The sequence below is a fragment of the Myotis daubentonii genome, chromosome 5 (assembly GCF_963259705.1).
Source record: "Myotis daubentonii chromosome 5, mMyoDau2.1, whole genome shotgun sequence".
Lineage (NCBI taxonomy): Eukaryota > Metazoa > Chordata > Mammalia > Chiroptera > Vespertilionidae > Myotis > Myotis daubentonii.
Window position 1 is genome coordinate 57,821,428 of NC_081844.1, and position 25,234 is coordinate 57,846,661.

A 25,234-nucleotide genomic window follows, 5' to 3' on the forward strand; every position below is an offset into this window, starting at 1 on the left:
AAGTTCGCAGAATGAACTGGCATCCACCTGTTTAAAGACTGCCCTTACCTCCTTGTCACTGCGTTGGGGAGGTGAGAGCTGGTGAAATGATACAAAGGCCCTCCTTGGCATCTCTGTCCCCTGCACTCCAGCTCAAATACCACCTCTTCCAGACTGTCTTTCCTGAGCAGCAGGGGCTTAGCTGCTCCCCACTCCATGTAGCCACACTCTATACCCCTGCTACTGCACTTACTGTCGTGTATTTTAATTAGCTTTGTACCAGTTAGTCTCCACAACAACACTGGACACTTCTTGAGAGAGGTATCTTTTCTTATGCGAAAGTTTAAGGCTGGTGTCTAGTAAAGCATAACAAATTTTTTTCCCCTAAGTATTCAAAGCAACTTAAAGGAACAAAGCTAGCCATAATAATTCCTTACAATTTACATGCTTAAAAAAAAAAGTGATCACTAACTATTAAGATTAGACAGAAACACCCAAATAACATCCATATTGGTTAAATGTCAAACTTTTTATCTTTTATTAACTTCACTAGAGGCCTGATGCACAAAATTCGTGCAACAATAGGCCTTCCTTCCCCCGGCAGCCAGCACCTGCTTCCCTCTGGCACCAGGGACCCGGGCTTCCCTCGCAGCCCTGGCTTCATTTGGAAGGTCTTCCGGGAGGACGTCCAGTCTAATTAGCATATTACGCTTTTATTATAGAAGATTATCATGGTTAACTCAGAAAATACTACCATAAAGTTCTTTTAAAGCTAATAAAGCACCAGGAATTCCTGTCAAGGGGGGAATAAAAGGAGGAAGGACCTATAGATTAAAAGAGACTTAGAAACTTATCAATCAAATATATTGTGTTTGGATCCAGATTCAAACAAAACCACTATTACTGGAAGGGGGGCTGGGGAAGGGGCAACAATATGTGAATGAATATCAGAAAAATTTGAATACAGCCTAATTCTTTGTAATATTAAGGAATTGTTATTTGTTTTCAGGTAAGACAAGGATACTGTGGTTCAAAGAGTTATCTTTAAGAGCTACACACTAAGGTATTTATGGATGATACTGGGCTTTCTACCAAAATAATGGGGGTGGCAGTAAGAGGTACAGGAGAAACAAGATCGGTTGTGTGCCAATGGTTATTGAAGCTGGGTGATGAGTACGTGCAGTTTAATTATATTTTTCTCTCTACCTTTCGTACACACTCAAAACTTTCCACTAAAACGCTAGAGGGAAAAAAGATTATCCGATGGCCAGATGTCCTGTTAATTCTGTGGTTGGTCACAGCTGCCCCCACTGCTTGCTGGCTTTGAGCATTTTCCTGCTATCCAGCAGGTGTTACTGTTCCCACAGAGGGTTATAACAGACTGTCCCATTCCTCTCTGAGGTCCGTGGCCTTATACGGACAACATCCTATTCTTACTTCTACCCTGCAGTGAAAGCCTAGCCCAGCCATCCTCCTCCTATCTAAGACAGATACCCTATCAACTCCCATCACAACTGAAGATTAAATCAATATATCCCCTAACTCAGCTCTGAGAACCGTGTTATCTCTGTCAGACAGCCTGGAGGGAAGACCACATACTCGTTTTTTGACCTAGTCATTTCACCTCGGGAACATAAATCGGAAACAGAATATCAAGACAGGGAGCAGTGCCCTGACTGAGTGGCTGAGCTGGTGGAGTGTCATCCTGTACAATCAGGGGTGGGGAATGTCCATCCCTCGGGCCATATAAGACCCTCCAAATCATTTGGCCTGGCCCTGCCAAGGCATTAGGGCTGAGTTAATTAAATGTTTGACCAAATACAGCAGGCTAATTTTTAAGCTGATAATTCTATACGGCCCATGAATGGATGCTATAAATATCCAAAGGCCCTTAGCAGAAAAAAGGTTCCCCATCCCTGCTATACACCAAAAGGTCACAGATTCAATTCCCAGTCAGGGCACATACCTACATTGTGGGTCCAATCCCAGGGTTCAATCCCTCATCAGGGCATGTACAGGAGGCAACTAATCAATGTTTCTCTCTCACATCGATATTTCCCTCCTTTCTCTCCCTTCCTCTTTCTCCAAAATCAATAAAAACATATCCTTAGGTGAGGATTAAAAAAAAGACTGACTGTGGTTACACAGTATTTCTGCAGAGCTAAAATTTAGCACCAATCTGACCAGTACTCTCTTCCCCCAGATACCTAGAGTTCTCTGTGCAAAGGCCTTCTCTCCCCACTCTAGGTGTAACAGTACCGGGCCCTACTCTCTGGCTACGTACCCTTCCTTATTAAGTTCTGTAGCACTTATCGCTACCTGACAATGTATTATATGTTGTTTTTTAATTATTATTGTCACCTCCCCTTTCTAGAATGTAACCTCCCTGAGGGCAGGGACTTGGCTTTGCCTCTGTGTTCAGATTTTAATCAGTCACTGGGACACAAAAGGCAAAAGGTGATCTGATACATATTTGCTGAAGGCTCAGGATCCCAGGAAAGTACAACTAAATATCAAAGAGAGTTGAGACAAAAGTCCACGGCTATTAACAAAGACTAAGAACATGCAGTTTCACCATCAGCCACACACTCACACCCACTTCATGTAGCAGAAAAGTGACGTCACAGTACTACCTTCATCCACTATCACATTTAAACTTGCCTAAACAGCTGGAAAATCAGTGACTACAGCATCACATAAATAATATGTCAGTTTGTGCCAGAAAAACCTAAGAGGACCACAGTGCCTTCACAAGCCCTCTGAAAGCCTGAAAATATGGTGAGAATAGTGTGTCCTATTCCAGTACCAATTCTACTGTAAATTTTTGTGCAATGAATGAGTATCAGTCACTTGGTGGGAAATGCAAGCTTTTAAGAAAGGTTAAGTATTATTCAATACACTCAAACTGCATTGCTGGGCGTAAATAAGATGACCCACTCAATGCACTCAGCGTAGCAGATATACATGGAGAGCACCCAATGAAGGGTAGCTATTATCATTACTGCTGGCATCACGATTCTCAAGGCAAAGTGGGATCTTAAAGACTTCCAGGCCTGCCCTGGCTGGTTTGGCTCAGTGCAGAGCGTTGGCCTGCGGACTCAAGGGTCCCAGGTTCAATTCTGGTCAAGGGCATGTACCTTGGTTGCGGGCACATACCCAGTAGGGAGTGTGCGGGAGGCAACTGATCGATGTTTCTCTCTCATCGATGTTTCTAGCTCTCTATCCCTCTCCCTTCCTCTCTGTAGAAAATCAATAAAATATATTAAAAAAAAAAAAAAAGACTTGCAAGCCTGAGTTCCCTCCCTCTCCACACAGCCTAGAAATCGAAGCTATAGCTCTAACATTGCCCTGCTGTCCTTGTGCTTCTACATAAGCTTTTCTGCTTTTATCTTTTTGATACGTTAAGGTTCTGCATGAGACTCAATTTAAATCAGGGGTGGGGCACCTTTTTTCTGCCAAGGGCCATTTGGATTATTCACAGGCCATACAAATTTATCAACTTAAAAATTAGCCTGCTATATTTGGTCAAAGATTTAATTAACTCACCCCTAATAACTTGGCAGAGCCAGACCAAATGATTTCCCAGACCTTAGACAGCCTGAGGGCCGGGCATTCCCCAACCCTGAATGTAAAATGCAAGTGCTGACGAAAATCTAGATGGAACTGATGTAGTCTGACTATTTTACTGATAAAGAAACAGGTCCAGAAGTCCAGCAACTTATCTAAAATCCTGCCAAGGTCAGCACCACTGAGGAAATAGAAACCTGATTTCCCCTGCTCAAAGTTAGATTTATTCATTTACATCCCACAACTCACCATGATTTCCCTCTGCTCTTCCAGGTTCTTCAAAAAGTTAGAAAATTCACGCAAGGAAGCATCTGTCAAGAGAAAGGAATCGTTATTTGGCGGACAAAGCAAAGGAGAGCAGACCAAACCCTCCCCTCCACGTACCTATGCAGCGTTCATCATCGGTCTCCGCATCGCCAATAAACTCAAACTTAAAGTCTCTGAGTGAGTGAGCAAACTTCCGCTGGGCTGCCGAAAGACCTAGGAAGAAAGATTTAATCATGGCATGGGTCGTTTTTTGTTTTTTTGTGTGTTTGTTTTTTATATCTTATTGATTTTTTACAGAGAGGAAGGGAGAGGGATAGAGTGTTAGAAGCATCAATGAGAGAGAAACATCGATCAGCTGCCTCCTGCACACTCCCTACTGGGGATGTGCCCGCAACCATGGTACATGCCCTTGACGGGAATCGAACCTGGGACCCTTCAGTCCTCAGGCCGACGCTCTATCCACTGAGCCAAACCAATCAGGGCTGGGTCCTCATTTTATGTCAAGGCCTAGAAAATATTTATTCCTCGTCAGGTCAAGAGAGCTAGAGAGCTCTCCTCCAATCAATCTGCAAAGAGGCACAACCCAACTGCTTTGCCAAGGGGCCCAGCATCCCTGGTGCTCTCTCCAGCAGCTTCTGTCTTCCACTCTACATTCTGGCAGAGAGCAGGTGCTGGAGAAATGTTTATTCCACCCCCCAGTCACTTCTTCCTCAGAGACCGGACTGCTTCACCTAGTTCCCTAAAAAACTTTTCCTTTCTCTGCTTACTCAGGTCAGAGCTTGCCCAATTCAAAAGTGAGGACCGTGAACACACACCCCTGATAGTATCTCCCAGGGCTCCATGAGATCCGGCTGGCTACCAAGGTTTCAAATATAAGTGTCTGAAGTAAAGATTGGTAGTTACAAAATAGTTGGGGATGTAAAGTACAGAATAGGAAATACAGCCAATAATCTAATAATCTATATATATAAAAGCCAAGCGACTGGAACAGCAGAACACCCGGAACAACCAGAACGACTGGCCGCTATGATGTGCACTGCAGTGGCCAACCAACCCAATCGGGGCCCCAATCGGCCCCCCACAACCTCCCACAGCACCCCCCACTCTGATAGGCAGCCCCTCCCACCAGCTGGCCTCGCCCCCAAGCAGCCCCCCCCACTGCCTGATCAGGGGCAGAGCCAGTGGCCAACCTCCCACAGCCCCTCCCCACCGTCAGCCCAGCCCCAATCAGCCCCCATTGGGGAGGGCCTGCCAGACCCTACCCATGCACGAATTCGTGCACCGGGCCTCTAGTATTATAATAACTATGTATGGTACCAGCTGAGTACTGGAAATATTGGGGTGAACACTTGGTAAAGTATATGGTTGTATAACCACTATGCTGCACACCTGAAACTAATACAAAATAATATTGAATATAAATTGCTATTGAAAAATTTAGAAACACACACACACACACACACACACACACACACGGGTCTCAAAAGCTTGATGTCAGCCAACCAGATGCACTTAACTGATTGTCAAACTCCAGGCAGAGAACCCAGAAGATGATGAAAGAATTTTCACAGAAAACAGCCACAGGGAGGTAACTAAGGCCAAGCTTAAATGTCAGAAATAATTCATTCTGCAAAAGACTTATAGAGGTCCTCATCTTTTCTTACTGGAGATTAACGGAAAATAGTGGAAAACCTATTTCTAATCTAGGCTCATGTTTATTTTATGGGCCACATGCCATGCTAGGTAATATTTTTTTCTATCTCATTCAATACTCTTGAAAGATAATTAAAAATGATCTCCATTTTAAAATGCTGACTTAAAGCTCAGAGATGTTGTTATTTGCACAAAGTTGCACAGCTACTACGACAGCAAAGGCTTGATTCTACTCTAGGGCCATGTGTCCAAAACCCAGGCCCTGGCCAGGATACAATCCTCCCTCTGGTCTAAAGCACTTTCTAAGAAGCTGCTCACTGACACCTGCACTCCTTATGCCTCTGGTCTCAGTACAATGAGTACTGACAGACCGTGTTCAAATAGAACTTCATGTTAAGAAAATTAAAAAGTTGAAAAAATAAAATGCAATCCATTACTGCTGATCGGAATGCTATCTTGCAACAAATAAATATAGACAAGAAAGTGAAGCAAATAATGCAAAACACCAAGGGCAGTTTTTAATAAGATGGTAGGATAGTAAAAGCAAGTGTTCTTTGTAATGTTCTTCATTGAATTATAGCTAACAAACAAACAGTGAATGTTCACCAGCTCTTTCAGCTGTTGTCATAGTTTTGCTTTGTTTTTTTAATTTTTCCTAATAGACTATGGCTTAGAGCAGTTTTAGGTTCGCAGCAAAACTGGGCAGAAAGTATAGATTTTTCTTTGACCCGCATTCCCTGCAGATGCACAGCCTCCTTCATTATCAACATTCCCCACTGTCATGATGTTTGAAACTTCATTCTTCCTCTAATTCATGTTTCTCTTGCTGTTCTCAAATTCTTTTTCCTCTTCAAAATAAAATTTTTTTAAAAAACCAACATTGAAAAAGACTTTGATGTGAAAAGGAAAACCCTTGTAACTTTTAGAAGACACTATAGGATTGTATTCTTACCCTTGGAGTAGGGGAGAAAAGCACAACTATCAAGTAAAAAGTGGTGGATTGCAAGCATGGTCACAGCTCTTGCCCCTGCCTGCAGGCACTTCTCTTTTCAAGGACACTCACAGCCTCGCCAACAAGTGGCAGGGTCTATGTCATGTCCCCACCCCTTGAATACCAGCAGGGTTTGTGGACAACAACGGAACGCAGTGAATGTGACATCTGCTATTTTGGAGCCTCCACCTCAAGAAGCTTTGTACACCTTTGCCCGATTCCATGTGAACAAGTCCAAGCTAACCTGCGGCTGATGAAAGACTTGTGGCTCAGTCACCCCGTTATCACCCCAGCAATCAGACAGCCAACCAGCAGAAGCAGAACTTCCCTGCACAGGCAGGAGGCAGGCAGTCACTGCCTAGTGAGCCGAGTCCCAACTGAAATAAAGTTGTTTCAGCCATTAGGTTTTGGGGTGATCTGTCACAAAGCAATAGATAATATAAAAAGATTATTAAAATTCGTCTCTGTTTAAGTTTTAAATATTTAAAAAACATACAAAAGGGAGGATAAGCACACAGAGAGAAGGTATAAATAACTGCTATACGGTAAGGCAGAACCCCAAGAAAAAATTGGGAAAAACACTTGAATCAGCCTTTCAGAAAAATAAGTGAAAGAAATCCATATGGCCTATAACCACATGAAAAGGTGCTCAAACTCATTAGTGAGAATAAAAGTGAAAATTAAAACTTCAAGATACCTGGACACACCCGTCAGACGGGCAAAAATTACTAAGTCTGGCAACGTCCAGGGTTGGTGTAATCCTGTACATGCAGCAACAGAAAGCCTCGCACACTGCGAGTGAGAGTAAAGACTAGTGTATTTACTTTGGAAGGAGTTTGGCATTGTCTAGTAAATTTGGTGATATCTTACAACCCAGAAGTTGTTCTCCTAGGTAAATTACATCAGACCTTATTACAATAACAGCCAAACACTGGGAAAGACAAATACTGATCGACAGAACAAATAACTATGTTACAGTGTATTCATATACTATAGAGTAAAAACTAACTAAAAACTCACAGATCAACACAAAGGAACCTCAATTTGGAGAGAAAGAAGCAAGACACAGAAGAACACACAAACCATGGATGTTTTATATAAAATTCAAAACAAGCTACACTAGACTACATGTTTGGGTTGCAAATATAGGTCACTAAATCCAGACTAGCAAAGGAATCCTTATCTCAAAAGTCACACAATGTTTATCTTACCACCGGGAGCCAGGGAGAGCAATGCAGTCCAAAAGCTACAAGGGGATTATAGTATTTTAGGTCATAACTGGCGGTGGGTCTGTGGATGTTTGCTTTGTCATTCTTCTTTAAAACATACATTTGTTTCGTATACTTCTGATTTTTTGCCATAATTTTCACAATCACAATATAAAATTTTTTAAACCGTAAGAAAGGAAAGTCTAGCTATTTTAGGCCATTCAAAAATAACTCAGTTTCTATTGTAATCTAGACAAACATACACTTATTCTCTAAGCTCTAACCACTCTGGCCTGCTCTTGGCTCACACTTGCTGAACTCATTCCAGTCTGGGAGTCCTCAAACTTGGGCTCCCTCAAGTGCTCCTTCCCCACCCCCACTGTCACCTGGCAGGTCCTTCTCAACAAGGATGGCTCAGTGAAGAACCCCCCTCCTCTCACCATCCTCTCTACAATAATGTCCTCCCTCTGCCCTAAGTCCCTCTCTAGCCCTTTGTCCTTTTATTTTCTTCATAGCACTTATTACCTAAAATTACCTTATTTCGCCAATATTGATACTCATGGTGATCTATTTTCCACTCTAGAATATCGTGTCCCTGAAGCAGCAACTGATTGTGATAGCTTACAACCCAGAAGATATCCCTGAAACAGGGACCACAATAGGATTTTTCTGTTTTAATTTATATCTGGCACCTATTTCCAAATATTAATAGAGTGGGCTATTATCTAAATAACTTTGTATTATTCTATTTTGCTAATGGGTGCTCTGTCAGTACTCAACAGGGTATGAAGCTGGTTCCATTTATGTTTATATATCTGTGTGTACTTATATGTTTATATTTATTTATATACATTGTATGCATGTATAAGTAGTTATATATATTAGTAGGTAGATATATATATATATATATATGTATATATATATATATATATATATGATCATCAATGCTGGTATAAATCATATTTTCCCTCTGGAGCTGTTTCCTTTGACTATTTTATCCAAAATACCAAGTCAGGATACTTTAAAGACCATGTTTCATATGATCAGCATAGGATGCCCACCAGGAAGTTAAAACTTAAATACATCAATTTTCCAACATGTACTTCATAGTTCCTAATTTTGTAAGTTGAAATGTTTATGATAGCAGATTAAATTTGAGTTCATCTGCACAGTTATTATATTTCTTTTAGCATGTTCTTATCTTACCTCTGCAGTATTATAATCACATCAATTTATTTTAGAATATACCATTTTCCTCACTGATTTTTTCTCTTTGTTGACTTCCTTCTGGTGTTATTAGAGCTTATTGTGCAAAATTTTTATTTTTTAAAAATTTGACCATACCAAACTCCATTCCTTTTAAGAATCACAAATTTATCACCTTCCCATTACCTGGTACATTTTAAATTTACTTCTCCTCCCATGCAGTTTATACTTTTGCTTATATCTTCTGCCTTTCTAAACTAATATAAAATCATAAGACAGCTTACTAGATTTAGTACAGTTCTATGAAATAAGCACAATGATGCTTGTACAAAGGATGTTTTTTCTTTCCAATATAATTGCACATGAAACTCAACCAGTCTTAGTTCACTAGTTACAAAGACTGGAAAAGATAGTGAGGGGGCCCACTAGACAGAATTATCTTTATTGAGTGCTTACTCTATGCTAATTGACTTAAATATCATTTACTCTTTATAATCAGCCTGCAGGGTAAGTGCTGGTGCCCCCTTATCGTAAGTAGGTTCAGAGGTAGATTAGTGACTTCATCAAGGTCACACACTTCTTTAGACTACTGGTAGTAAGCCCTAGAGGTTCTCTCAAGCTTCCACAAATGTCCTTTCTATGACATCATTCCAGCTTTCAAGAGATTTAACATTTTTCCCGAATACTTTGCCCAGATCTCAACTAGTTATCTGAATGGCTCAAATGCAGAATTCTAACCAAATGGAAAACTCATATGGGTGGGCCTCCATGCCCCCATCCTCTAATTCCTGAGTTCTCCGAAGCAACACTGCTCTTTGAAACACCTTCAAGGCTGATATGACGCCAGCTGGTGGACAAGGCCAAGCCTGAGTTGAGCACAAAAAGCTCAGCTAACGTAACAGATTTAATGTGATCTGCGCTATTCAAATGACCTGGCCACTTCAGAGTCTCCCACACTGGAATTTTTAGGCCCTCGATCTGTCAACAAATAGGGGAAAAAACACAAGCAAGGCCTTCCCAGGGACAGGAGCAGTCTGAGAGGTGAGGGTTTATATGGGAGACCTGCTGAGTTTGAGATGGAGGACACCACATGGAAAGGTTCAAGCACAGCTTTAAGCCAGATTTGGAGAGCCTCCGGACACCGGCAGAGCTGCCTTGGATCACCCTTGATGATTTTCACACATGAAAATCATTTCTGGTAGCATAGCCACCTATTTAAGAGTTTTCAGTTAAGACCAGGAACTATCACACATGTAGAGGCACTTGGGGGTGAATAGAATACCTCTCCACTCAGGTTGCTCCACTCAGGTTGAACTTCTAGGCAGCCTCCTGGGTGGGTTGGCCCCTGAGGTGACAAGCCTGGCCTGTCATCTCCTGCAACTTCCTACCCCATCAACCAAAGCACTAATGGGGACCCAAGAAGATGCGGCATGTTCTTTCATTCTGGGCATGAACAGGAAAAAATGAAACCAGGAAACAAATAAGCCTTCCTCACTCATTAAATTTAAAATACAGGATTCTTCACAAACCACACTGGATTCTGAAACCTTTTTCTCAAACAGGCAAATTACACCTAGAAGCGCACATTCCTTTGCATGTAGAGACCCAAATAACTAGATTATCAACTATGCAAAAGTTCTGCCAACGAACCTCTGCCACCCGTTCTGCACATCAAAACATGTACCAGAATTCTTCCATGCTTTATTTAGAGAAAAGTAGGGTACGGACTCTAAGAACTTAATATACTTCACGCCAGATTCGTGCCAAGGAAATAATACTGATGTTAATCCAAGTAACTTGGAAGGAAAACAAAATTCCTCTGGGACTGCAGACTGGTTCATATTTGGCCTCATGTTTTCCAGATTTACCAACCCAGCAGCTGTGCTTTACACAAGAACAGCATTGTGGCCTCTCTGCACACACAAAAAAAGAAGAAAGAAAGAAAGAAAGTGAATAACTTACATTGTAGATTTTTAAAAGCTGTGCTAACATCTCACAAGCCTGAGATGCACTCACTGCTGGGCTAGTCGAGGCCTGAAGGGAAAATCGCAGGCTGTTTGTTCTAGGAGCAGCTCATGGCCCTCAAGGTCTCTGGAACTTAGGTTAAAGCCAGCATGTCAAACTCACGGCCCATGGGCCGCATGCCTCATTTACTTGACCTGTGTTAGCCTTTGAGCTTGGGTTAAGGCATTCCTGGCCCTACTTCTCCAAATACAGCCCAACCAAGGTGCCTGTGAAGTGAGTTCTTCTTAATCATAGAATAAGCACTGTCTATCTGAATGGATGAATTTATGGGGTAAAAGGAATATAAGCTGAATCTGAGAAGGCTAACCCCATTTTGTAAAACTACTGTTTGGAATTCTCTGCTATTATTTAGACGGCCTCTTATTCTAAAATAAATAAATAACTTTGCTTTCTAGCCTGCTTTAGCCTGCCTGATTAATGAGGAAGATAAACTTAGCTGTCTGACCTCGTAGGCTAGAGACTAGATATGCCCATACTCTCGATGCCATGCCAGGTGTATTTTTTAATTGGATAGAACTGTGTAGTTTTCAAGGCCACCAGCGAGATAACCACTAAGCACACATAGGGCTGGATCTTTAATGAAAAGGGAAGTTCGGCTTGTAGCTCTGCTTAGAATTTGAACTCATTTTCTCTAAGCCCACCGCGGTGAATAAAGTGTGACTCCAAACCAGCCGTGGGCAAACTACGGCCCGCGAGCCGGATCCGGCCCGTTCGGCTGTTCTATCCGGCCCGCAGAGCCAAAAGAGCGGAGGGTTCTCTTGCTCTCCCCTCCGCTCCTTTGCCAGCAGCAGTGTTAACATGGCATTTCGGGAAACACGGCCGCAGCTCCTTCTTCTGAGTCCAGTTTAAGAACCCATTGTGGCCCTCGAGTCAAAAAGTTTGCCCACCCCTGCTCCAAACTCTCTGAGCACTGCTTGATTTATTCCGGTTCTCTGTAACAAATTCACAAAGACCCTCACACCCCAAGCAAATGCATAAGCCTGGATGGATTTTGGGCTCTAGACCCAATATGGCACATAACCAACACCCAGATCCTGTTTACCAAAGCAGTCAATTAATTAAGAAGACCCCTTCAGAAATGCATGCCCTGCAAGGAATCCCATGGGCAGGTCCACTCTGGAGAACACCGGCCAACCTTCAGTCCACCTAATCCAGACGTCAAGTGCACTGTACACATTCAGCAAGGGAGGAATCTGCTCCGGCTAGATGCTGTGTAGAGAGAACCTTCCACAACAGGCTGGCAGACGAGAAGGGCATGCTGGCGATCACCTGGCCCACAGGCTTTCAAACTGTCTTTGGCCACAGATCCCTCTGTTCAAAGAAAATCTTATTTACAGTGAGAACAGAAAATATAGCTAACATTTACATATTAATTTCCGATTATCGCTATAATGAATTTCTATAAGCTTAGTGGCTTAAAACAACACAGATTTATTATCTTGCAGTTCTGGAGGTCAGAAGTCAACATTGGGTCTCACAGGGCTGGCTGTGTTCCTTCTGGAGGCTCTAGGGGAGAATCCATGTCCTGGCCTTTTCCAGCTTCTGCAGGGGTGGGGAACCTTATAGCTACTGAGGGCCATTTGGATATTTATAACATCACTCACAGGCCATACAAAATTATCCACTTAAAAGTGAGCCTGCTGTATTTGGTCAAACATTTAATGAACTCACCCCAATTGCCTTGGCAGGGCCAGGTCAAATGGGCCGAACGTTCCCCACCTCTGTTCTAAAGGATGCCCAAATCCCTTGGCCCATAGCCCCAGCCACCAATCGAATCACTCTGACTTCTGCTTCTGACATCATCTCTCTTTCCCTGACTCCTTTAATGGCCATTGGTATTACAATGGGCCCAGTGTGATGACCCTAGAGAACCTCAGCATCTCAAGGACTTTAATTTAATCCCATCAGCAAAGTCCCTTTTGCCATGCAAAATAACACATTTACAGGTTCAGAGAATTAGAAAGGGACCTCTCTGGAGGACCATTATTCTACCTACCAAACCTTATAATGCCAGGTGTATTTACATTTATTGATTCATTTAAGTACCACAACAACTCTAATTTATTATTATGCCCACTTTACAGAGGAGAAAATGGAGACACACAAAGAGGTTAAGCAATTTGCCCAAGATCATACAACTAGTAAGTAGTACAAACCAAGAGATCATTAAAGCTCCTCAGGTAGAGGTAGGATGAAGAACTCCACCAAATTGGTCCCTGCCTCCCACAGAGTGGTCCGCAATGAGACTGCCCCCTGCAGATCCCAACCTGAAAACCCATGACAGAGGCTCTCACCTTCACTTTACAGCTGGGATATGAAAGCACAACTTTGGACAACTAGCTCAATGTCACACACCCAGTTCAAGGAGCACTCTAACTAGAATCCAGGTTTTAGCATAGAATCCTAGTTTTAGTATAATCTTGGGAGGCACAGGAGGACAGTAACAGGTGCACATGTAAGTGAGGAACACATGGTCCAGCAGTTGGACAGCATGTCCCAGAGAATGGCTGCATAGGACACAAGGGGACGCGTGTGTGTGTGTGTGTGTGTGTGTGTGTTGGGGCGGGAGAGGGGGGGCGGGGGGAGCGGGGAAGGTAAGGGGAAGTGCTTATGTATGGAAAAGTATACCCAGGCCAACACACTCCCAACCTGTACTTTCTCTAATTACACTTTATAGAAAACACGAATGGCTGATAGGCTGACAAACATTCTAGTTGACAAGACTGCATGCTAAAAATTAGGCTGGTTTGATGTCCAGGGAAGTGCCTAAATCTGAATGTCAAAAACTGGTGGTCCTACAGACTTACTTATTTAGCCATCCCTTTCATTAAAATTTTAATTTCAATCTCTCAAACCCTCTGGTTACCATTATTCCCTATTGTCATTGGCCTCACTTAAAATATCTTCCTGACCCCTGGAATCATTTGGATATCAAGTCTTGGCCTCAAAGAACTGTAGCAAGGAATGTAATCATAGAGACAATTTAGTCATAGATCCCATTTTACAGATAAGAAATCAAAGGGACAATAAACTAGAGGCAGGGTGGTTTGTCACAAGGAAAAAAGGTTCTATAACCCTGCAGGCCTAGGTTCTGATACTGGCTCTGCCATATCTAAGGTAGTAGCTTTGGGCAAGACACACACAGTTTGCACTGAAATTCTCACCTATAAACTGAAAATAAGAATATCATGTCTAACACGTGACCTCTCACTTTCCCTTCTCAAGCAAACTGCTTGACCCAGAGTCCCCATTTCCTGAGCTGGTGGGGGTTAGCACACAACCCTACTCAAAGTTCATTCGGGCCTAATGAATAAGAATAGGCAGCTGACCCAAGAACAGCCCCCACAGGCCAGCCAGACACACAAACACAATAGAGAGAGAGAGAGAGAGAGAGAGAGAGAGAGAGAGAGAGAGAGAGAGAGAGAGAGAGAGAGAGAGAAAGAAATGACTTAAAGGCCACAAAATATTAAACAATTGTTTTTACAGATCCGGGATTTAAGCTCAATGACAAAACATAATATTATTCACACATTTTGCCACTGAATATAGTAACTTGACAAACAAAGCGGTTTCCAAAATGTCTTCAAGAAAGGGAGAGAAAAAGAAAAAGAAAACCACATACAGAAATAATGCCCAAACAAGCTACCTTATTAACCACAGTACATGCCTCAGGCCCAAAATAAATATTAGTAGGGATTTTAGATGTCAGGTGTTATTCTGGCTTACTACATATGAGCTTTTCCATTGTTATGGCATAATGAGAAACCTAGTTGACCAATAAAACCAAGAGTTACTGTATAACTACACCATTTCTCTCAAATGCTTCAATATTTATTCTCTTTAAAACAAAAATATTTATTCTCTTTAAAGTAATATAATACTAACTCAAAGGAGGGGCTAAAGCCTCCCCTTCTGTGCCCAAGTTAAAGCAGGATCACAGAGTTAAGAGAAATGCCACCAGAAATGACCAATGACTTGCATCTACCACTCAGGCATCAGAGCCCAGTGTGCACTATAAAATTCTAACAGGTCTGGACTGCTGCCCTAGGAATTCATGACCTCCACCCATGAGAGACAGCTATCACATACTGCATAGGAACTGAGGGGTCCAGATTACAAACTACATAGGAGTTCATAGGAGACAAAACACACACATACACACACACACACACACACACACACTAAAATCATCAGGAAAGCATGGCATGGAATGGGGGGGCTTGAACAGGATCCTAAAAGGTCTGTTTGTTTTAAGTCACCATAAACTATAGAGGAGTTAGTCAATGTACTAGGAACAAAATGAGGGAATCCTTTAGATGGGAATGAGAAGGACAGTTGATCCTTGAACAACATGGGGGTTAGGGATGCCAACACCTCCCTTCATGCAATCGAAAACCCACGTATAACTACTGACTCCCCAAAAACTTAACAGCCTACTGTTGACCAGAAGCCTTACCAATAACAGAGTCGATTAACGCATATTTTGTATGTTACATGAATTCTTACAGTAAAGTAAACTAGAGAAAAGAAAATGTTATTAAGAAAATCCTAAGGAAGAGAATATAGATTTACAGTACTGTACATTTTATTGATCACCCAGTTCAAACCCAACGTTCAAGGGTCAACTGCACTATATGACCTATATGCATTAGGGCCTATGGAATGCAAGGAATAAAGACTCAAAAAGAATACAATCACAAAGAGCCTAGAAAACAACGTGAACTGGCTTTACAGCCAACACCAGGATCTTCTCTCCGGACCTCTGCCATTAACACAACTTAGTTCTCTCTGAGTTTACTTTTCTCTCTTGCAATTGCTTTTTTTTTTTTCTCTTCCATTTCATATCAACTCTTGCTGTTGGTACTGCTGCTTACTTGGAGGGTTTGCTGCTATGCCATTGCCTGGTAGGGCCCTTTCATCATCCTTACATTAGTTTATGACGTTCTTTCAACGTCAACTCCCACTGCTTTCCCCTTATTTCCCAAAATAAAATTATCTAGAGAATCAAACTGGCTCAGCTCATTTTCCCCCACAGAAGGCCATGAAAAAAGTAGCTGTCCCACCCCAATCAAATCAGCCAGTCCAGGAAGAGGACAGAGGTTCCCGAGTGCTTTTTCCTCAGCAGGGGCTGGGAGCAGAGCCGCTTTCCCTGATTGGAGCTGTGAAGTATGAGGTCAGCAGATGCCATGAGTGACAACCCCGTTTCAAGGCCAGCGAGTACAAAAAACATCCTTTCAAGGCCAAAATTATTTCTGAAGACTTTACTATGCTAACACACAAAATTCCATAAACCCTAAAGGCAGAAACCAGTCCTTCTAAACAACTGCAGCAAGTAGGGCCTGAGTCCATTTTCACATAATGAACTATGTATAAAGTTCATAAAAAAATTTAAACACTCATCAATGACTACAAAAATTCTTTCAAATCCAGTGCTTCCAAATGGTTTAGGTATGTGCAACAACCATCTGATATTCATTTAGCACGTCTTATGTGCTAGTCACTGCTCCTAGGAATACTTTGCATAAATTAGATCATTTAAGCTTCATCGAACCCAATTAGGAGAGCATCTTTTACTGCATTTTAGAAACAGACACAAGAAGATACAGATAGGTCACACTATGTGATCTTACCCTGGAGCAATCTAACCCATTGGGCTATGAGGCCTCACCATACAGAACAAAAACTGCACAGGCCACAGTTGGGCCACAAAGACTCTCTCCTTGCAATGCCCTAATAAAATGGATGTAAATAATCAAAATGCCTTGCTCATGTTGAAATGTTAGAGAAAAGGTCAGGAATAAAAAATTTAAAAAAAAAAAAGCGTTGTAGACAGTCCCTGGGGAAGGAAAGTTTCCCAAGAAGACTGCAGGATAACAGAGTGCTACACTGAGGAACACACAGCCAACAGGAAGAAGGAAACAGAGCAAACTTGGAAAAGTGGCTGTTAGAAAAATAGTGTGCGGGCTGGGTGTTGAGGTCTGCCTCTTGGTTTCACGCTTTTCAAGGGCAAGGGCAATTTTTATCAAGATCCCAGACAATGTGCGCCCTGACTGGTTTGGCTCAGTGGATGGAGCGTCGGCCTGCGGACTGAAGGGTTCCAGGTTTGATTCGGGTCAAGGGCATGTACCTTAGTTGCGGGCACATCCCCAGTAGGGGGTGTGCAGGAGGCAGCTGATTGATGTTTCTCTCTCATCAATGTTTCCCTCTCTCTTCCACTCTGTAAAAAAATCAATAAAATATATTTATAAATAAATAAATAAATACCCCAGACAGCACAATCAACACAACCCATGCCTCTTGGGCAGACTGACAAACTCTCGACCTCCTGAAAACTACCCATGTTCGAGGAGGGAGGAAGTGTTATACAAGAAACATCATCAATCTGTAAAATCATGGAAAGCATGCGAAAGATATTTTAGTGCACATAAAACTGTTTAGAATGCAAGTTCCCCAAAGTCTTATCCAATGGTTCTTTGTCCTTTAACTTTTTCTGTATTTTCTAAATAGTATTCATCCCGCATGAATTATGATCAAAATATTAAAGCCAAAACAAACAAAAAAATTAATATCACCCAATTATAAGTACAGGCAGAGGTGTAAGATAATGTGGCTATAAAGGTGTATTTTATGTGGCAAACTGAGCTGGTTAAATTTGATTTGTAGGTGTGTCTGTGAGGCGTTTCCAGTAGAGATTAGCATCTCAATTGCTAGACTGACCAAAGCAGATGGCCTTCCCCAATGTGGGTGGGTATCATCCAACCCGCTGAAGATCCATAAAGAACAAAAAGATAAGAAATTTTAACTTCCTCTCTTGCTGCCTGTTTGAGCTCAGAGATCAGTCTTCTCCTGCCCTTGAATGAGGGTTTACACCATTGGTGCTCCTGTTTTCATTCTGAAATTTTTGAATGACCTTATAAAATGTTTCATCTTGTAAAAGAAAGTTCTATCACTGAATATCATTACCATTCGTATTGTTTCAAAGAGAGTGAAGAATATAATTAAGATTGGTGGCACCACCCAAACAAATTAATACCGTAACTTAGCATTTCATGTGGCTTTTTATCAAATAATCTTTGTGTATTTCACAGACATTAGATACTTCTCACAGTATTTCCCCCTGTAGTACAGCACAGTGACTAAGAGTATGGGTTCTGGTGTCAGACTTAGGCTCACAGAGTAGTGTCACCAGCAACCAGCTGGGTGACCCTCCCTGAGCAGGTGACAACCTGTCAGAGCTCTGATTTCTTCCCTGACAATTTGAGGAATAATACTGGATTTTATGTAGCAAATTGCAGTAAAGGAAAATAATGAATCAAAGATTACTAAGTTATCCTGTCTGGGTGACAGAAAACGGCAGAAGCATGAAAAAGAAAAAGGGAAGTCAAGAGAGGAAGCCAATTTAAGGTGAGGAAACAACTGCATTTTAGGTATTTCAGAAAGTGGCATATTAGCTAAATAGAAATTCTGAAAAGCCGCTGCAGATAGTGGTCAAGACCACAGGCTTGAGTTGTCTATCTGCAGAGAAGTGAGTAAAGAGAAATAATGAGTGTTTTTTAGAAGGAAAAAGTATAGAAATGCTAGAGATGAAAAAAGTGAACTACAAAGGTGACTCACAAATGGAGAAAGGGGCAGGGAAGGCCAGAGGGAGAAAAGACCCAGAAGAGGAAGCCAAATGGGGGATAGGAAGAGTGCAGCTTCAGAGAAGACACTGAGAATGCTCAAAAGTGCCAAATGCTTTATGAAGCGGTCAGATTTTGGCAAGAAGCAGTCCTGTGACAAGTCATCCTGATTCCTCTCTTTCACTTCAGCCCCTACATCCACTCCCCACCCAAAATATCCCAGGGAGCTGCTCACTTTTCTGTCTCCACTGTTAGCCCCACCACCATCATCTCCTGACTGGCCACTCTGCTTCCACTCATCCTCTATCAGTCCAATTTCCATGCAGGAGCAAAAGTTAACCGAAAATAGCCCTGGCCAGGTAGCTCAGTTGGTTACAGCGTTGTCCTGACATGCCAAGGTTGCGGGTTCAATCCCAGGTCAGCCAAAGACAGGAGTCAAACAATGGGAGTGTGAATGAGTGGAGCAATGGGTCACTGATTCTTTTTCTCCTTCCCTCCCTCTCTTCCTCTCTCTCAATTTTTTTAAAAAAAATTAATTGAAAATATAAATTGGATCTCCTTATTGCCCAGCTGAAATCCTTCAACATCATTCTGTTGTCTTTAGGCTAAAATTCAAATTCCTCACCAAATCTCTGAAAGACCCTACATGATCTGGTGGCTGCATGGCTCTCCAGCCTCATTCATTCACACCCTAAGGTCACTGAATTCCAGTTGTTATCAGTCTTCCTTGTATTCCTGGAAGAAAAGAACAAGGCCAAAGTGCTTTCCTTCCTTGAGGTCTTTGTATATGCCCTGCCTTCTGCCTGGAATGCTCTTCTCCCACCTCCTCAGAAACAAGTACAACCTGTATTAGAAATTCCGCTCAAGCTACAGAGGGGTCATCTGATGGCTTTTAGAAAGAGGGCTCCAGGTATTAGACATATACTACACAGCAGGATACATGTAGCTGCACTACATCCTAACTTCAACTGGGCTTCTTTTGTTTGTTTTGGTTAATACTCACCTGAGAATATTTTTTCCCTTGATCTTTAGAGAGAGAAGAGAAGAAAGGAGGGAAGGAGGAAAGGAGGGAGGGAGGGAGGGAGAGAGGGAGGGAAAGAGGGAGGGAGGAGGGAGCAATAAGCATCTAGTGTTATGGTGAACATTTTATATAAATATTGTCCAAAACCTTTGAATTATCTTATAAGGTAGATATTCATTCTATCCCCCTCTTATAAATGGACGGTGGGTATTTAATAGGTCATAGAGTAAAACCAGAATTAAAGCCAGGTCTGATTCCCAATTCATGATCTTTTCATCCCCAAATAGCTCTTTTTGACATAGCAAATTCATACAGCATCTCTTCACCTGATTTTAAATCTACTGGAGGCTTGGAAACCTGATAGCCTCACTGCTAAGAATTGAGGGGCCAGGGACATTTTGTGGTTCACGTGGCCAGTGCTACTCAAATTGCCAGACTGTTTGTCACAAGGTCTCTGCAAGACAAGGAATTTGAACAAAATATAAACTAACCAAGTCCCAAGCATATTGTTCAGCTTGGCTGACCATTTTTCACACCAAGATATTATACCTCCATCTTATAAGTGGTGGGGGTGGTAAGAAAGGAAATTTCTTACATCCTCGTAACCAACAGTCTGCAGACACTGGACACATGCTGAAAAATGCTGCTCTAGGACTGTGACTTAATGGGTGATAAAATCAATACATTAAGTCATACCAGCAGGGTTTTTTTCTCAATCAGTTTACATTCAATATTATTCTGCATTAGTTCCAAATGTATAGTATAGTTGTTAATCATATACTTTACAAAATGTTGCCCCCAATATTTAAAGTACCCACCTGGCACCATACAAAGTTATTACAATATTATTGACTGTATTCCCTATCCTGTACCCCAACTTCAACTTTTTCTGTTTCTATTCTGTTCAATTATTTGTTATTTAGATTCCACATATAAGTGAAATCACATAGTATTTGTCTTTTTCTGGCTGATTTATTTCAGTTAGCATAATAATCTCTAGGTCCATCCACATTGTAGTGAATGGTATAAGATTTCACTCTTTTTTATGGTCAAATAATATTCCATTGTATATATGTACCACCACTCTTTCATCTACTGATGTGCTCTTGGTTTGCTTCCATGTCTTGGCTACTGTAAATAACACTGCAATGAACACGGGAGTACATATATTCTTTTTTTGAATAAGTGTTTGGTTTCTTCAGATATATACCCAGAAGTGGAATCACTGGGTCATCAGGCAGTTCCATTTTTATTTTTCTGAGGACCCTCTATATTGTTTCCCACAGAGGCTGCACCAATCAGCATTCCCACCAACAGGGCGTCCTAGCCAACACCTATTGTTTGTTGTTTTATTGATGACAGCCATCCTGACAGGTGAGGTGATCTCACTGTGGTTTTAATTTGCATCTCTCTAATGAGTAGTGACATTGAACACTTTTTCATATGCCTATTGGCCATGTGTGTCCTCCATGAATTAGTATCTATTCAGGTCCTTTGCCCATTTTTTATTGGATTATTTTTGGTGTTGAGTTGTATGAGCATGTGGGAGGCAACCAATCAATGTCTTTCAATATGTTGATATGTCAATGTTTCCCTCTGTCTCTCCTCCTCCCTTCCACTCTTAAAAAAAAAAAAAATCAATGGAAAAAATATCCTCAGATGAGGAGGATTAAAAAAAAATCCATGTATTCTATTTAAGTTTGAAGAGTCTAAGAAAATTAATCATGTTCCCCAAAAGCATAAATCATAATATTATGAAGGTCAATCAAAAAAAGACAAATCTGAGGTTGCAGTAGATCCTCATTTGTAACCTGTGCATTTACTGAGGACCTACAGCATGCCAGGCATCACAGTGAACACTGTACAGCTCCTGCCTTCCAGGAGTGCACACTCCAGAGTTCCCTTTGTGAGACGCTGCATGGGAGGATGTTTCATGAAGAAAAGTCTATCACCTCTGAATGACCAACTTATGGAGAACCCACCGCCTCAGACTCATCAGGGGCCAAAAGGAGAGCCATCTCTTGGGCAAGGGATGTAATCTTGGACTACAGCAGAACTGAGATGACCTAATAAAAAGTTTGCAAGGAAAGATAGGAGTAGGAAGACAAAAACACAATTAGGATAAAAGGAAAAAAGGACAGTGAGTGCATCCTTTTATAAGGCACTTTCAAAAGGCAAGTTGATGACAAAAACCGCAGATGCCACCCTTGACTAGCAGCTGCTACCTTACTTACAATGAAAGCCACGGGGAAATTAATATTTTATCACTGGCTGTATTTATATGGAACTGATTATAGTCAATGGCAAATTAGCTGGAAACTTAAAAGCATACTTTAAATATTGAAACTGACTTTTTCTTTTAGGATAAAGTATAAATGAGTCATGATAGAGACTACCCAGATATCCATCAGAAGGGGATTGGTTAAATTCATTGTGCTGTACTTACATAACAGAACACCATACAATCATTAAAAATCATGTTTCGGAAAAACACTTAAGGGTACCACAATATATCAATTACTAGTTACGTGATCTTGGGCTACAATGACCTCTCAGCCTCATTTTCCTCATCTGTAAAATGGGGATAATGGAATACTAGAAATGAATAATCCACAACTACATACAATAGATTACAACAAGAGAATATGCACAGTGTGATTCTATTTCCAGAAAATACAAAAATGGGGAAAAACTTGCTGCTGGAAATCAAGGGGGCATTAGGGGAACTTCTAGTGTGTCTGGAGCCTTTGGTTTGTTCTTGCTTTGGGTGCTGGTTCCACAGGTGTGCACAATTCATGAAAGTCCATCCAATTGTACATGCATGAAAATGTATTCATATATATATATATATATATATATATATATATATATATATATATGTATGTGTGTGTGTGTGTGTGTGTGTGTATGGTAAATTTCAATTAACAGTTTCTCAAATGAGGATAATTATAGGATCATCTTCATAGGAATGTTGTGAGAATTAAAATTATGTTGCAGAGATTAACTATATATAAAATTTTGGCTGCCTAATACATGGGTACGCCCACAGTAAATATTAGGTACTCTTATAACCCTCGCTTGTGCTGACCACATAAGAAGCCCTATTAAATATTCACTGAAGGAACACATTTTTCAGATGAAATGAATCACTCACCACAACCTCTGCAATCCCAAAACTACTTTAAAATTTTACTATGTCACTTATGTCACACTTTGCATTATAAAGATTTATGTCCAAGTTTGTCGCTCCCCTCCACTTAGAACTTCCTCAGGACAGAACAAGAGTGTGTCTTTGTATCATTCACAACACACTGAACAGCAGAGATTCTCAGTAAATGTCTGATGATTCTGTGGGTTGCAGAACATTCTAAGAATGGAAGAATGATGTACAGAAAACTTTAACTGCAAAATAATATCCTTTCTAAGCTTTACACTTCAACATGTTTGTGAGTGAACTTGATATTCTGTTAAAAAGGCACATGTTTGACTCATACATTCGTTGGTAAAATGTGTACAAAGGTGCATAGGATCAGGTCCCCACATTCCAACAAGTTCACCACTAAAAGGGGAAGACATGGAAACAACTACAGATTTGTTTCCGTGAGGCACCTCAACGGAGGGGCGTCACTGACTCTGAATTGGTTTTTAGGCTAATTCCTGGGCGTACATTTGAACCATAAGAAGTGAGGGAACACCTACGCTTTCGAATTGTAGGACCAAGTCAGAGCACTTTCATCTCCTACCCAGAGCCCAGGCTAAGATACACAAACTTCTTTGTATTTTTTTCTGTGCTGGTAGGGCAGGCTTTTTCTGGTCCACTCCTTCCTCAAGGGTGCAGCCACTGGAGAGTCGTGGCTAACTAGATATGGAGGGAGATCCTAGGTCCAACTCCTTGCCCAAGGCTCTATTCTCTCCCCCCAGGTTGGTGTTAAGACTCCAAGCACCTTGTTTCTGATCCTCCTGAAAGTTCAACTCTAACCTACTGTTCTGGAATGATGTCTTTTGATCTTTGTCAAATTCTGGACATTTTCCATACTTTTTTTTTAAAAAAATAATCACAGCTGTGCATTTAAAAGGATATGTGTTGTATTTTACCCAACATGGCTAAGTATTCTGTAAACTAAAACCCCTACTCTATATTTTTAATACACCTTTAACCCAGGTCTCCTGAATTCACACCTATAAAGCTCAAGTGAGTAACAGTGCACAATCCCAAACTAAAACACACACAAAGGGAAAATCCACTATGAACCAAACAGAGCAGATATTATAAAAGAGCAGAGATTGGATCCACTATAAATTTTAGATGATAAACCTTTGAGAAATACTATAAAACCAGCAAATTTAAAATGATTACAGACATAAAAACAATAATCAAATACACATGAAGAGAAGTTTTGCACACTAACCTAAGTCCCCTTGGCCATCCAGAAAATGTCAAGTTCTTTTCATAAACACTAATACTAATAGCCTCCAACGTGAGCAGGATAGGCTTGTGTATTGCTCCACCATCCTCTCCATATCAGCTACCATATTACAAGAAAACCAAACCTTACTACCCAATTCCACCAAACCAACAAATGTTTACTAATGAGAAATGCACACATGAAAAGAACTACAGATTGAGCAGAAGCTCTGGAGCAACCTGATCCACTGTTTATAGAATATAGATGGTATACGACTTTGAGAGAAAAAAAGTGGCATGAGCTAACAAAGTTAAACATCAGAACACCTAACCCAACATTTCTAGTCCCAGGTAGTATTCAAGAGACCATCATGATGGTGGTCTACAAGGTTCACATGTGTGAATGCTCATAAAAGAACAGTTCATAATAACAGACAACTGGAAATAAGCCAAATACCTATTCAAAAGTGAAAGGATAGAAAAATAATACCACCACCAGAGAATGTTCTATGATAGTGAAAATGAGTGGACCAAAGCCAATGCAACAACTTGGATAAATCATAATAATAATGGAGAATGAGAAAAGCAAGGCCCAGAAGGTAGACAACATATGGAACTAGATGATAAAGTTCAGGATAGTATTATGGGGGAAGGCACAGGGACGAAATAGGGAAAAGCACAGGCAGATTTAAGTTGGTAATGTTTCAGATGTTGATGAGCTCACAGGTATTCATTATATTAAAAATATGAATAAGAGGGCCATGCAAAACCCACTGATGGCAATATGTTATGAATCAAGATTATGATCAATCTGCTTCTCTGCACCTGAGTCCCACCACCACCACCAGTAAAGTAGTGGGGGTATGCCCTAACCGGTTTGGCTCAGTGGATAGAGCATTGGCCTGCGGACTCAAGGGTCCCGGGTTTGATTCCGGTCAAGGGCATGTACCTTGGTTGCGAGCACATCCCCAGTGGGGAGTGTGCAGGAGGCAGCTGATGGATGTTTCTCTCTCATCGATGTTTCTAACTCTCTATCCCTCTCCCTTCCTCTCTGTAAAAAATCAATAAAATATAATTTAAAAAAAAAAAGAAGTGGGGGTATGTTATGAATAGGCAATTCACAGATGCCGACTACCTAAAAGGCCAACAGACATGTGCAATGAGGGAAACGCAGCATTAAGCTAGAAATAACAAGTTATCACTTTATAACTAACCAATGGTCAAAAATTCCAAAGTTTGATAATACCAAGTATTGGAGAAGATGCAGATCAACAAAATCACTGATACAGTGTG

The 25,234-nt window shown here is 41.2% G+C and overlaps 1 protein-coding gene across 3 annotated transcripts in view; it reads right to left on the reverse strand.

The window, feature by feature from the left end:
• The window catches only part of ARHGAP10 (Rho GTPase activating protein 10), a 262,224-nt gene that overhangs the window by 182,315 nt on the left and 54,675 nt on the right, over positions 1 to 25,234 (reverse strand). For all 3 annotated transcript variants that reach the window (XM_059697888.1, XM_059697887.1, XM_059697886.1), the window contains exons 2-3: positions 3,931 to 4,026; positions 3,796 to 3,857 (exon numbers count right to left, since the gene is read on the reverse strand). In XM_059697888.1, the coding sequence (XP_059553871.1) occupies positions 3,796 to 3,857; positions 3,931 to 4,026 (158 nt within the window). The remainder of the gene's footprint in view (positions 1 to 3,795; positions 3,858 to 3,930; positions 4,027 to 25,234) is intronic.